Raw genomic sequence first — 12,597 nt, 5'->3', positions numbered from 1 at the left:
GCCGTCAGCGCCTGAGGCCGCGGCGTTACGTACACGTGTCGGAAGGAGGTACCTGGCAGGATTTTACCCAAGAAGCAGGGTTTGGCATCCCAGTTTTGTAACCGCAGGATCACTCGGGATAAATAGTGTCAGTACTGCGAAAACGAAACCCCCAAAGTACCGCGTCGCGGGGCGGGGGGCGCTACCCGTCTGTGAATTGTAATTAAACCCCCACATTCCAGCACTGCAGAGAAAATGGACGTTGTTAAACGGTTAAAATCAGAGCATTAAAGCCACCCTTAAAACCCAGCTGCAAGGAGTTAAAGTCGCCACGGAAAACCACGGGAAGGCATGCGGAACCAGGCGTGGGGGGCGGCACCGCTGTGGGACAGAGTTACAGCCGCCGTTTAGTGAAACTGTTAAAATGCACTGAAACGGAGTTAACGGGAATTTATGTTTTTCTTAGCCAAGTACCGAGCTACAGATCTCTTGATTGCGCTTGACCCTCTCCATCTCTGACGTGCGGGTCGACAGCCCGGTCCCCACGTTCTCTTTGTACAACACCTGCGCAGCAAGAAGAAGCAGCCAAGAGAAATCCAGTCACAACTCAGCGATGATTCCACCCAAGGTGACGTCATGCGTTTCACCTGCGGGATCTCGGCCTGTTCCAACGCCCCCCGAAAAGCTCCCCCTGCCACCAGCCAGGGCCGGGATTGCGCCCACCGGGGTGGGATGAATCCAGGACAGAAGCCCCTTCTGTCACATTCCTGGGGTGAGGGGGAGCTTCGGGCTGCTGTTGGAGGCCGCCGGGAGGTCGGACCCTCCCTCGTCTGCGCTAACAGCGTTAAAACGGGAAGGAGGTAGGATTTTAAAAACTGACCAACGCAAACCACACGTAAAAGGAAGTTGGAAGAGGGAGCAAAAGGGTTAAAATATTTAGGATTATGGAAATGATCACATATACAAAGACGCGGTATCGCTGGGAAATACACCGTGAGGAAGAAAGGATGCTCTTAGAAGTTGATTAGGTGGAAGTGAGGAGTGGAAGTGTCCCATTTAATAAGGGTTAAACAAGTGGAGTTAAAGGGAAGACTTCTCCTCCACCAAATACCGAGCTAATGTGTTCTTGATTGCGTCTGACTCGCTCAACCTCGGGCGTGACCGGTACTGGGGTTCCTGTCCCCAGCTCCTCTCGGTACAACACCTGCGGGGCAACACGGCCACGTGAACCACACAACACGGAACGAGCGCACGGCAGAACAGGCAGCGTGCTGAGAAACCGGCGGCAGGGGTCCCAGGGGAGCTCTGAGCCAAGCTTGGGGTGGAAAAGGAAGGGTGACGCGCTCCCCCCGAGCTACACCCGCGCTGCAGTGCCTCCTGGCAGAAAGGGAGAGCTTCTCGGGGTCTGTTCTGAAATATCCTCTGGGCAGCAGCAGTCAACGGCTTCCTAAAGGGAAAAGGGGCCAAACAACCCAGAAGGAACAAAGGAATCATGTCTGTTGGGCTGCCCCCCCCTCCCCGGCGCGTCACAGCAGGTTACGCCGCGTGTATTAGAGCACCGTCACGCGCGGGCCGCAGCCACACAGCTGGGTCAGGTGGTGGACAGCTTAGTTCTCACATGTGAAGTAAGCGAAATCAGGAAAAACACCCACAAAACAAACCTAAGGGTGGTTGTGATTAAGAAAAGGAAAAAAAGGGATCATTTCTAAAACCAAAACCGAAAATTGAAAAGGTAATCGGAGTCAGAAGGAAGGGGGAAGTCAGAGTTATTAGGATGTTGAAACCAAAACAGCAGAAGAAGAATGTTGTAAGGAACAATCTCAGAGGGACAGAAAATCTCCAAGGACCAGGATATTATTATTTGTTTGTGTAAGTTGATTACAGGGAACCAAGAACACTTCTTTTGGTGTTAAAATTATTTAAAAATAGATCAAACGGGAAATTGCTGCTTTTCACATGAAAAGAAATACCGAGCTAAAGTTTTCTTGGTTGCGTTTGACTCTTTCAGTCTCAGGCGTGACAGGGGTGGGGGTTCCTGTCCCCAGGTCCTCCTTGTACAGCACCTGCAGGGCAACAGGGCCACGTGAAAAAGCGAACAGGGACAAGCCACAGTAAGGGCCTGTTTGCCGAGAGAACAGGGGAGGGGGCTTCTGAGATCCTGAACAAACAGCGGGGTTAAAATACCCCCAGGAAAATACAAAGCTGCCTTGGGAGATGGAGCGAAACACTCGGAGCTGTACGACTTGTAGCAGAATGCTGGGCTACCGTCCTGGCTTGGGTGCGTGCTTCAAAGGGTGGGCACTCAAAACTGGTGGGTTTTCAGAAGATGACAGGTTTATATAAATTGTAATGAATTATGTGGTGACAGGACAAGGGGTGATGGGTTTAAATGGAAAGAGGGAGATTGAGATGGGACATCAGGAAGGAATTCTTCCCGCAGAGGGTGGGGAGGCACTGCGACAGGTTGCCCAGAGAAGCTGTGGATGCCCCATCCCTGGGAGTGTCCAAGGCCAGGCTGGATGAGGCTTGGAGCAACCTGGGCTATGGAAGGTGTCCCTGCCCATGGCAGGGGTGGGACTGGGGGGGCTTTAAGGTCCCTTCCCACCCAAACCCAGCCTGTGATTCCCTGGTTCCATATTTCTGTCTTTTCACCAGCAGTGAGGTGAACTTTTTCCTGGCAGTACTTGAGTCATTGGAGAACCAGGTCCTAATGCACCTTCCTAACAGTCCTTCCATCTACACACGCCTCAGGGAAGAGCCATCCACTCCCTGAGTGATGCCAGAGTTCATCATCAGAGAATCCAGCTTGCTTGTCCCGGGAAGGACAGAAACACGATCATATCAAGGTGTGAAAACGGTACCTGAGAAATAAAAACGGCCAGTGCCCACCCACCTTACACGACACTTCCCTCATCCCAAGAAACACCCTAATGCTGCGATTTAACCACTGCTTCCAACTTATCTACAGCAGTTTTCACCAGCTGGAGATTCTGGGCCACTGTCTGTGTGCACCCATATTAAAGAATTCCTACAGGAAGAAGGCCTCAAACGCGCTGCAGAAGGAATAAAGACATCAGTTGTGTTTCATCTACCCGTTCCGTAAGGACCGGAGCGGGCTGCACGGGCATGTCTCACAGCACTGAGGTCACGGCCACAGACGTGTTATGGGGAGCGAAGAGTTTAGTTTTTCTACGGAGTAAAACCAGGAAAAAACCCCAAGCACCCAGGACTGATGCGATTAGTGAAAGGAAAAGGTGATCGTGAAGAAGGAAAGATTATGTCCGGAGTCAAGAGAAAGATGGGAGCGCGGAATCTCAGAGCTGTCGTTAGTAAGGTGATCTAATCACACCAACTAAGTGAAAATACAGAGGGAAAACGGGCAAAACGTGGGGAACAGGATACTCTTTGCTGTGTAAATTGATTACAGGGAAACACAAGAGTAGTTTTAAATGTTAAGATTGTTTTAAAACAGATTAAAAACGAAATTGCTGCTTTTCACATGAAAAAAAAAAAATACCGAGCTAAAGTTTTCTTGGTTGCGTTTGACCCTTTCAATCTCAGGAGTGACAGGGGTGGGGGTTGCTGTCCCCAGGTCCTCCTTGTACAGCACCTGCGGGGCAACAGGGGAGTCAAAAGCAGTTAGGAACAGAAACACTGCGCGCGATGGAGGCAGCGCGTAGCGTTTTTATGCCCAGTGAAGCTACTGGGCAGCAGGAAAACCCGTTAAGAGTTGTGCCAAGCTCCGAGGAAGTCTAACAGCTAGGGATCCTAACTCCCAGGTATGTCAGTAGAACGACACAGCACGAGGGGAACGGCACGGAGCACAGAAAAAAAGAGCAGTTTTTTAAAAATGCAAAACACCTCAAGTTTCACCCCCCCCAAAAAAAAAGCTTTAGAAATTGAAGGACATGAAGCTGTTACGATCATTTAAAAAATCTTTTAAAAAGTAAGCACATAAAATAACCACCACTACAAATTCTGATGGCAGAAAGGGGGTGCTGCCACGTTTCTAAGTTCATTAGGGAGAGCAGAAAATTTTCAAGTGTTACACAGTTAGAGGGAATGGTTTTTTCTTAAATTACAAAAATAAGATACCGAGCTAAGGTTTTCTTGATTGCGCTTGACCCTCTCCATCTCGGGAGTGACAGGCACCGGGGTTCCGATCCCCAGCCCCTCTTTGTACAACACCTGTGTGGCGACAGGGGAGTGTTCAAACAACAAAGAGAGGGAAGGGGAGGACAGGGAGGAGAGAGAGAGAAGACAAGTAATTTAATGTACTGAAACTACAGAGTATGAGAAACAGGGTTTTGTCAGCCTTTTTCAGAGGCTGCCAAGGAAAAAAAATTGGTGAAAATAGCTAAAATGACCGAGAGGTCTGTCGTCACCTCACCTGGGGCAGGAGTAACGCCAGCACAAGCTTCCGGTGCGTCCTGTGCAAAGCGCAGCTCGTGCCAGTCGCCCTCGAAACTCTGGGCTTCTGTCTTTTTGCCCAAAGGGGCTTCCTTACTCCAACTAAAGTTACGGAAGGAGCAGCTTTGCCTCCAAGATTTCTAAATAGGCTAGAAGATTGCTAAATAGGCTCGCTGTGGCAACCTCAGAGACAATTAACATAGCAAAGCACTTAACAACAGCGGCTTCTTGTTGTGGATGCCCCATCCCTGGAAGTGTTCAAGGCCAGGCTGGATGAGGCTTTGAGCAACCTGGTCTAGTGCAAGGTGTCCCTGCCCATGGCAGGGGGGTTGGAACTAGATGATCTTTAAGGTCCCTTCCAACCCAAACCATTCTGTGATACTATGATACTTCTCTCAACTGTCCTGTCAGCCTCGAGCCAGGACTGAATTTCTTACCGGTCCTGTCTGAATTGGGTCAGACTGAGTCAAAATTGATCCTAAGCTGCTCTAATTAAAACAGAAATAGAGAAGAAGATTAGGGCGAAACGGTCGTTGGACTGGAATGTGTCAGGAGCAGAAAGGATCTGCACAGAAAGGCGTTTGCACGTGCAATTTTCTTCCTGTTTTCACACTGCAGTGACACGGGGAGGCCACCCCGGTTCTCTTACAAGGACCTGTCGGCCATAAGAAAGCACCCAAACCAGCAAAACCCGGGAAGGAGACAGCGGACACCAGTTGCATTCCATTGCTGAGCTCCAGGAAGCGTTAGGAGTTGATGTCTGGTCTGCAGCCCAATCGCTGTGGTGAGTCTGGAGACAGTTAGAAGGATCGGCTCTGTTATTGAGGTGGAGAGCGACATCGCCCAGAGGATTTAATGGGGGGCAAAAAGAAGGCACTGCCCAAGGGCTTTGAGTAAACGAGGTTAAAAACTCACAGCCGGAACAATTTTAATGACAGTGAAGTTAGACTGAGTGAAAAATTAAAATATAAGGACGCTGACAGGGTTTTAGTGATTTGATTAAGCAAGTCCAAAGTTCAACAAAGGCTTGAGAGAAAAACTGAATAGGGAGGAGTTAAAGGGATTTGATTTGCATTTGAAAAGGGAGTTAATTTAATTCAGCAATACCGAGCTAATGTGTTCTTGATTGCGTTTGACTCTCTCCATCTCTGGAGTGACCGGTGTGGGGATGCCAGTCCCTAAGCCCTCTTTGTATAAGACCTGTGAGGTACAAAAGAGTTTCCACAAAAAAAAAAAGCACTCAACACAGGCAAAATCATTAAATCTGACTCTTTTGTGAGTTACGTTTAGCATTAGGATCACTCCTGAATTAATTTCACACTTGTTCCAGAGGCAGATATTAAGGAGGGGACTGATGGCTGATTATTCTGTAAATACATGACTGCGGCTACTGGGATGTAAAGGGTTAAGGTAAAACCAGCATGGAGGGGAACACCACGTTAATGCCATAGCTTACTTCCCGCTTCGCTTCTTAAAAGAAAAGCATGTAAAGTTGTAAATCACCAAAAAAAGAAGTTAAAGCTCAGAAAAGGTGGCATATAAATGAGTTAAAACTGTTGGCAGGGTGAGATTCGGCACCATCAAAGAGAACCAGACGGGATGTTAGGATGTCACACAGAAGTAAGGGGTTAGAAGATGTTTGGTTTAAATACCGAGCTAATGTGTTCTTGATTGCGTTTGACTCTCTCTATTTCTGGTGTGAGAGGGGTTGGGATACCTGTCCCTAGGTCCTCTTTGTACAACACCTGCAGAACACAAGCACCCGGCAGGGGAGAAGATGAGAATCCTTCCACAACAGTTACAGCACGTTTGGATGAATTGTTTACCTGGTTTGTTGGTAAACGTTAGCTGGGATTACAGGTAAACATGGGCCCAGCTTATTTTACTCAGTGTGCATCTTTGAAGTACAGCCAGCAGCTCAGCAAAGTACTTGACGTCTGCGTCAGGAATATGTCAAGAGCAGGACGCCGGGTTAAATACTCCGCGGCCTGCCATGAACTCTAGGTATGGTTTGCTGTTCCTCTTAGTTTAGGAAACGTAACAGTGTTGCTTTTCAGACACTCAGCATTTCTGGAGGGTTTTTTATGGCGTTAACAAACAGCTGAGCCTTTTACAGACACGTTTACTGCAGAAGTAGTTAGCTGCGGGCTCAATTTCATACTATCTCTGTCACGATTCGTTCAGAACCCCACAATTTCACTTTGCTCTAAGTCTCTAGGAAGAAAAACTATTGAGTTGCAGCTCTCGCATTACTAGATGTAACTTAATCCGCCATTATTTTGTGTAAAAAACTGCATTTTTCATGAAAGGAGTTGCACAGGAGATGCCTGGGTTGGCTGAAAACCTAGTCACGTAGAAATACATTACAAATGCACTAATTGGTTCTTCTTGCAATGAGTAAAATAATTGCAGTGAAAAGAGCTAAGAAAACCCACCACTGTTTGCTGCTTTGATGTCACTGAAAGAATGAAAACCCACAAAAATAAAGCACTCGCCGTGAGGGAAAACCAACAGTGTGAAAGAAAAAAGAAGAATGAATGAGCCCATTGTGCAAAATGAGCTGTAAAAAACCGTTGGTATCATAAACAGCTCAAAAGGGAAACAGAGCTGGAAAATCCTAAGGCACTCATTCTGCGGGTGTCGCGGCTCCTCCGCGTTGTGTATGGGGGGTGCCAGTAACCACCAGGCCTTTTCCGGCCTCCGTTCTGTCTGCAGAGGTCAGAGCAAAGCAGCAAAATCGGGAGAGCACGCTGCGGTTAAAGTCTGCCCTCAGCTAACGATGGGAAGAGCCAGATGCTGTTTCCACTTACACCTGTAACTGGGTTTTGTGACTACGAAATAAAGGCTCCAATTATTTTTTCCCCACAAAGTCCTGTCTAGCTGATCCATTTTTTTTCAGACCAACGGTAAGACATCACCTGGGAATTTTTTGTTTCTAGTTCTGTGTTTAGAAAACATCTCAGAAAACAGGGAAGTGGCTGATTGTAATGACATTTACAACGATTTGAACAAAAAACCACCCACAGACACGGCCAGAGGTCGGAGCTCGAGCTCCGCATGAGCACCCAGATAAGGAGAAAATGCAGGCCATTACCGAACTGATGTGCTTCTGCGTCTCCTTGACACGCTTCACTTCCGGAAGATCAGGAATTGGAGTTCCTTTTCCAATACTCTCCTTGTACTTAATCTAGAAGGTGGAGACATCAGAAGAAAAGTCAAAGGACGTAGATTCGAGCACGGCTGATGCCCGTATGTGCAACAGATACAGGAATAACGAAACGTAGGCCCTTTACACTTCAAGCTCATTCAGATCTCGGGCGTGAGTATATTGTGACAAGGAACTCACCAAGCGACTTCTAGTAGGTGGCTCTGCCACACTTCCTCACAGCAGTTTATCAAGAACTTGGCTTGGGGTCAAAAGCAGAGTCTGGTTTGAGCCCGAATTTTTCAACTGCAGCTTAAGATTTGGGGATCTAACCTCCCCCAGGAGCTTAATTTCAGCAAGAACAAACCCAATTTCTAACATTTCAAGGTTTCTTACACCGAGTTCCAAAAAACTGCGATATTAAAACTCTACAATAGTTTTTGAAAAATTTAGCCTAATGGCATTGAAATAGGCACTTGGATTCTCACGTGGATTCATAAGGAGCGTTACCCTGAGGAGGCTGAACGTTTAGAAGACCTCAGTGGCTTCAGTGTGAGCAGGGAGGTGCCGCTGAAGGACTCCCATCATCTGTGCAAGCGATCTGATGGAAGGGAACTGTGGCTGGTGGTGAGACGGCCCTGAAGGGCACTTCACCACAAGGTTTTTCTAAAACCAGGCATAAACACCTCTGAACCTGATTCCGTTTGGTCTTTCTACCAACAAAAGAAGCCTCTGGGGTTTGAAACCATCTGTCGTACTCAGCGACGGTAGGGGACGTTATCCAGCCTTTTAACAACGACGGCGCTATTTGCCTCCCTGCTTCAGCGTCGCAGAAGCATCTCACAAAACCACACTTAACACACTGCGCGTGAAGCGAACGGCTGAAATGTCAGTCACCTTTATCCAACGTGAAGACATTCACAGTTATCAACAGGAATACATACCATTACTCCAATTGTAGTGTCACCATTTTGCATAGAACATAAAAGCTTTACGAGACATGCTTTAGTAAGCAAATGAAATGCAAAGCTCTGGACTGGGGAGGAATAACCCCAGGCTGGTACACGCTGGGGGCTAACTCTCTGGGAAGCAGCTCTGCAGAGAAGGGCCTCGCAGTGGTCAACAAGCTGACCAGGAGCCAGCAATGCTCCCTCCCGGCAAAGGCCGGCGGCATCCGCAGCTGCGTGAAGAAGGGCATTGCCAGCAGGTCAGGGGAGGTGGGAGGTGATCCTTCCCCTCTGCTCAGCACTGGAGGCCACATCTGGAGCTCCGCGTCCAGTTCTGGGCTCACCAGTGCAGGAAAGATACAGACTTACTGGAGCAACTCCAGTGGGGGCCACAAAGGTGGGTCAGAGAGAGGTGCATTGTTGATAGGAGAACAGGCTTAGAGAGCTGGGACTCTCCAGCCTGGAGGGGAAGGGATAGGCTCAGGAGGAGCTTCTCAATGTCTATAAATGCCCAGTGAGAAGGACTGAAGGGGAGGGAGCCACGCTTCTCAGCAGTGCGCAGTGAGAAGACAAGAGGTGATGGGCACAGATTAAACAGAAGAGTCAGTTTGAACCCTGGAAAACACTTTTTCTTCCTGTGAGGGCAGACAGGCACTGGGACAGGCTGCCCAGAGAGGTTGTGGGGCCCTAAATCTTCGAGATGTTCAAAGCTCTACTGGATGTGGCCCCGGGCAACCTGCTCAAGCTGATCCTGCTTCAGCAATGGTGCTGGAGTAGATGATCTCAAGAGGTCCCTTCCAACCTAAATGATGCTCTGATTCTGTGCTAAATAAACTGCTTTGGGGATGAGATTAAAATGATGGCAAGAGCTTTCATGTTTTAGAAATGAATTGTAAGTAACAAGTCGAATGTTAACCATTAGAAAGATTACTGTTTGAGTAAGAGGACTAGGCAAAAACTTTTAGAAAGTAACCCTTAGCTGGATGGATTATTGCCAAACCACTGTTAGCAACATTTATAGAAATGAGGGGGGAAAATATATTATTTCAAGTCGAATTAGCAGTGGTAGAGTATTAAAAATCCATTCTTTTGTACCGAGCTGATTGCATCCTGGGTTCGTTTAACTCTCTGCATCTCTGGTGTCTTTTCAATAGTAGTTCCAGTTCCAATATCTTCTTTATATAAAATCTTAATATTTAGAATGAAGACAACAAGGTTAAGCATACAAAACACAACGTTATTTCTCCTAGAAATAGCACACAGGCTCTTGTCAGCGATTTGTACACAACAGTGCAGGCTGAAAGCCAGCTCAGAGGATCATCACTCGTGCCTTACTGCCCACCTCCAGTCTGTCCTACTACATGAGTACCATCTGTGCAAAAAAGGGGCTGATCACTTCCATTTGTAGTAACGCATTTTAAGCAGAATATCAAACCATCTGTAGGCTGATTTTAGGATTGTAAACTTGTATTTGTTCTAACTCGTTCCTTTTATTCTGCTTTGGTTCATTATGTTTTACAGCACTGTTAACTTTTGCACATAGTTCCTACGCTAACGGTGCTAGTGGCAAAATGATACAGCGGCATTAGGCACTTCATGGTAACACAGGAAACGTGAAACGAATCAGGCAGAAGTTCGCTTTTCACCTGGAGACAACGGTCGCAAGACAACAAGAATGCACTGCTTACACGGTGACGGGACAAAAGGGGGATACGAGCAGTGCCAGTTCAAGTACAGGACTGACCGTTTAAATACATCACAGCTCTCCACGTACATGTGAAAGAGCGCAAGCAGGGCACTCCACAAAAAACAGTAGGTAAAAAGGGGTAGGAAAACCCAGCTAAATCTACTTCGAATAAAATTAGTTTTATTTAAAAAAAAAAAAAGCCAAAAAGTAGCTATTTGATTAAACGCATCAGACGGTTGTTTTGGGATGAGAACTGAAAACAGAAAATAGCCATACCGAGCTGAAGTTCTTCTGGTTTTCTTTCACACGCAGCATTTCTGGAGTGTCTTGTACAACTGTAACTTTTCCCTTACTGTTCTGGAGATCCCACTGATACTGAAGCTGTTGAAGAAGGTAAAGTAGAATGTCAAACGTGGACTCTGTGACATAAAAATTCACTCACAGCATCTTCTTTGAAGATGAGGAGAAACTATTTAAAGTACACCTGACAAGGAGGTCATTTAAACACACCAGCAGTGATACAAAGATGTACCACAGTCACAGGTATCCTCATTTAAATGAGCAACAGGACATCCTTAACGAGACTCATTAATGTGTTGAAAGGTGACGGATTTTATCTAAAACAATTAAGCTGCAGCAATGAAAGTTAAAGGTTTCAAGTCAGATTGTGGAGTTTTGTTACTGACCCCGCAGCCCTGCAGGTAGCCCCACTGACAGACAACAACAGAGAGCTTCTGGAAGTATCATTGTCTGTGACTGGCAAGGAAGTGTCAAAGCACTGCAGCAGCAGGTTTTGTGTCAAGACGACCACAGAATCGTCGTGGTTCCCTGCGTGATGCGTAAGCGGGCTGCTGCATACTCAGCAGACTCTCTAACTGAAGAGCCCTGAGAATGTAAAGGCAGCCTAGTTGGGATGAGAGTGTGATATTGGGAACGTACTGAACGAAAAGAAGCTGAGTATTTGTTATTACTTGACAGCAGCTGTGTGTGTTACTTATATACGCACTGTGCTGAAGTTCTTCTGGTTCTCCCGGACTCTCTGCATTTCTGGTGTGTCTGTCACAGGCACGTAGTATGGCATGGTCTTTTCTGCATCTTCCTTATACTTTTTCTGAGAGAAAATACACAACGTATTCCATTGATACAAAGGCAGAAATAAACAATCTGGCATTACTTATTGTTGCATAATGTCCGTCCTTATGGAAATGCGAGTACTTCTGTGTGCGATATAAATTCAGATTATACCTCTCTGTAAGGTCTATTCTAAACATTAAGATATTAAAGAGTAGGAAAATGAAGCTAAATCTGCTTAGAACAAAACTAACATTAGTACTGCAAAAGCAATAGGAGTGATTGTTTCATTTTATGCAGCATAAAAATAAATTCATTTCAATACTGAAATGGAATTTCAGTGTAAGAGATGCCACGCCATAGCTCTAGAGAAGTCGGGTTTTCTGGTTTACCTCCTGAACACTGTGACAGGTAGTTACTTAGGTGCTCCCAATCAGCATCTACCCGAGGCTCCCACGCAAACAGTGATTAAATTGCTTCACTCAAGATACCTGGCTCGAAAGGTTCTTGACCTGCTGGGCATGAATGATCTCCGGAGTATCGACCACACTGGTGTAGTTGGCTTTCTCCATTTCTGCCAGTTGTTTGTATTTGATCTGTTGGGGAAAACTCACATTTAGGGGCCTTAATCATCTCTCAACGACAGTTTCCATTTGGCTTAATCAGAAAAAACTATGAATGACTTTTCCTTTAAAGACGACATCAGATGTGGTCTATGAGAGATCCACACGGACCTGGCTGGCGATGTCAGTGGCGTTCTTTGCTCTCACAAAATCCGGTGTCTCCAAAGCCAGTTCTGTCAGCCCTTTTCCTCTGATTTCTAATTCCAAGGCTTTTTTGTACTCTTTCTGCAGATGAAGACAGTAAAGAGAGACTCTGTCAGTGTGAATACTACACCTTTAGCAACTTCAGATAGTTTCAGGACCACAGCACACCACAGGAATAGTGCTAATACAAACTCACAACTCAACACTCTTCCCTCCCGCTAAGGTCTGAAAGATTTATTTTGTGCAGATTGGTGTAGTCCATATCTCACTGTGCCAACTGTCTCTCTAACATTCTGGTGCTAAAATGACGTCTCTCTGAATAACTCAAAGGCTGCACGACAGAGTACAAAGTGCTGTGGTCAGTAAGGATGCTTATATTGAGTATTTTGTTACGAAGCAAAATCATAAGTAACACTAAAAAGTTACTTTTCTCAGCTTTCTGCCTGATCTTAAGTCTCTTAAAACACGAGCTAATCTCACCTGATGAAAACAATCACTATGAGGTATTTATTATACTAGTGTACCATGTAATTAAAGGAGCGTTAGTTTTGCATCCTGACTTTTTGCTGGCCACCTCTCCATCAAAGTGGC

At 46.4% G+C, this 12,597-nt stretch overlaps 1 protein-coding gene across 1 annotated transcript in view; it reads right to left on the bottom strand.

Moving 5' to 3' along the window:
• The window catches only part of NEB (nebulin), a gene marked incomplete at both ends in the record, with an annotated part of 56,915 nt that overhangs the window by 4,097 nt on the left and 40,221 nt on the right, over positions 1-12,597 (bottom strand). Inside the window, 13 exons of the mRNA XM_010151084.1 lie at positions 504-543; positions 1,091-1,183; positions 1,950-2,042; positions 3,497-3,589; positions 4,075-4,167; positions 5,497-5,589; positions 6,042-6,134; positions 7,484-7,576; positions 9,577-9,669; positions 10,445-10,549; positions 11,175-11,279; positions 11,731-11,835; positions 11,974-12,087. Coding sequence (XP_010149386.1) covers positions 504-543; positions 1,091-1,183; positions 1,950-2,042; positions 3,497-3,589; positions 4,075-4,167; positions 5,497-5,589; positions 6,042-6,134; positions 7,484-7,576; positions 9,577-9,669; positions 10,445-10,549; positions 11,175-11,279; positions 11,731-11,835; positions 11,974-12,087 — 1,213 coding nt within the window. The remainder of the gene's footprint in view (positions 1-503; positions 544-1,090; positions 1,184-1,949; positions 2,043-3,496; positions 3,590-4,074; positions 4,168-5,496; positions 5,590-6,041; positions 6,135-7,483; positions 7,577-9,576; positions 9,670-10,444; positions 10,550-11,174; positions 11,280-11,730; positions 11,836-11,973; positions 12,088-12,597) is intronic.

The sequence above is a fragment of the Eurypyga helias genome, unplaced genomic scaffold, assembly GCF_000690775.1.
Source record: "Eurypyga helias isolate BGI_N326 unplaced genomic scaffold, ASM69077v1 scaffold590, whole genome shotgun sequence".
Lineage (NCBI taxonomy): Eukaryota > Metazoa > Chordata > Aves > Eurypygiformes > Eurypygidae > Eurypyga > Eurypyga helias.
The sequence above is the reverse complement of the archived record's forward strand: the minus strand, read 5'-3'. Positions and strand labels throughout refer to the sequence as shown.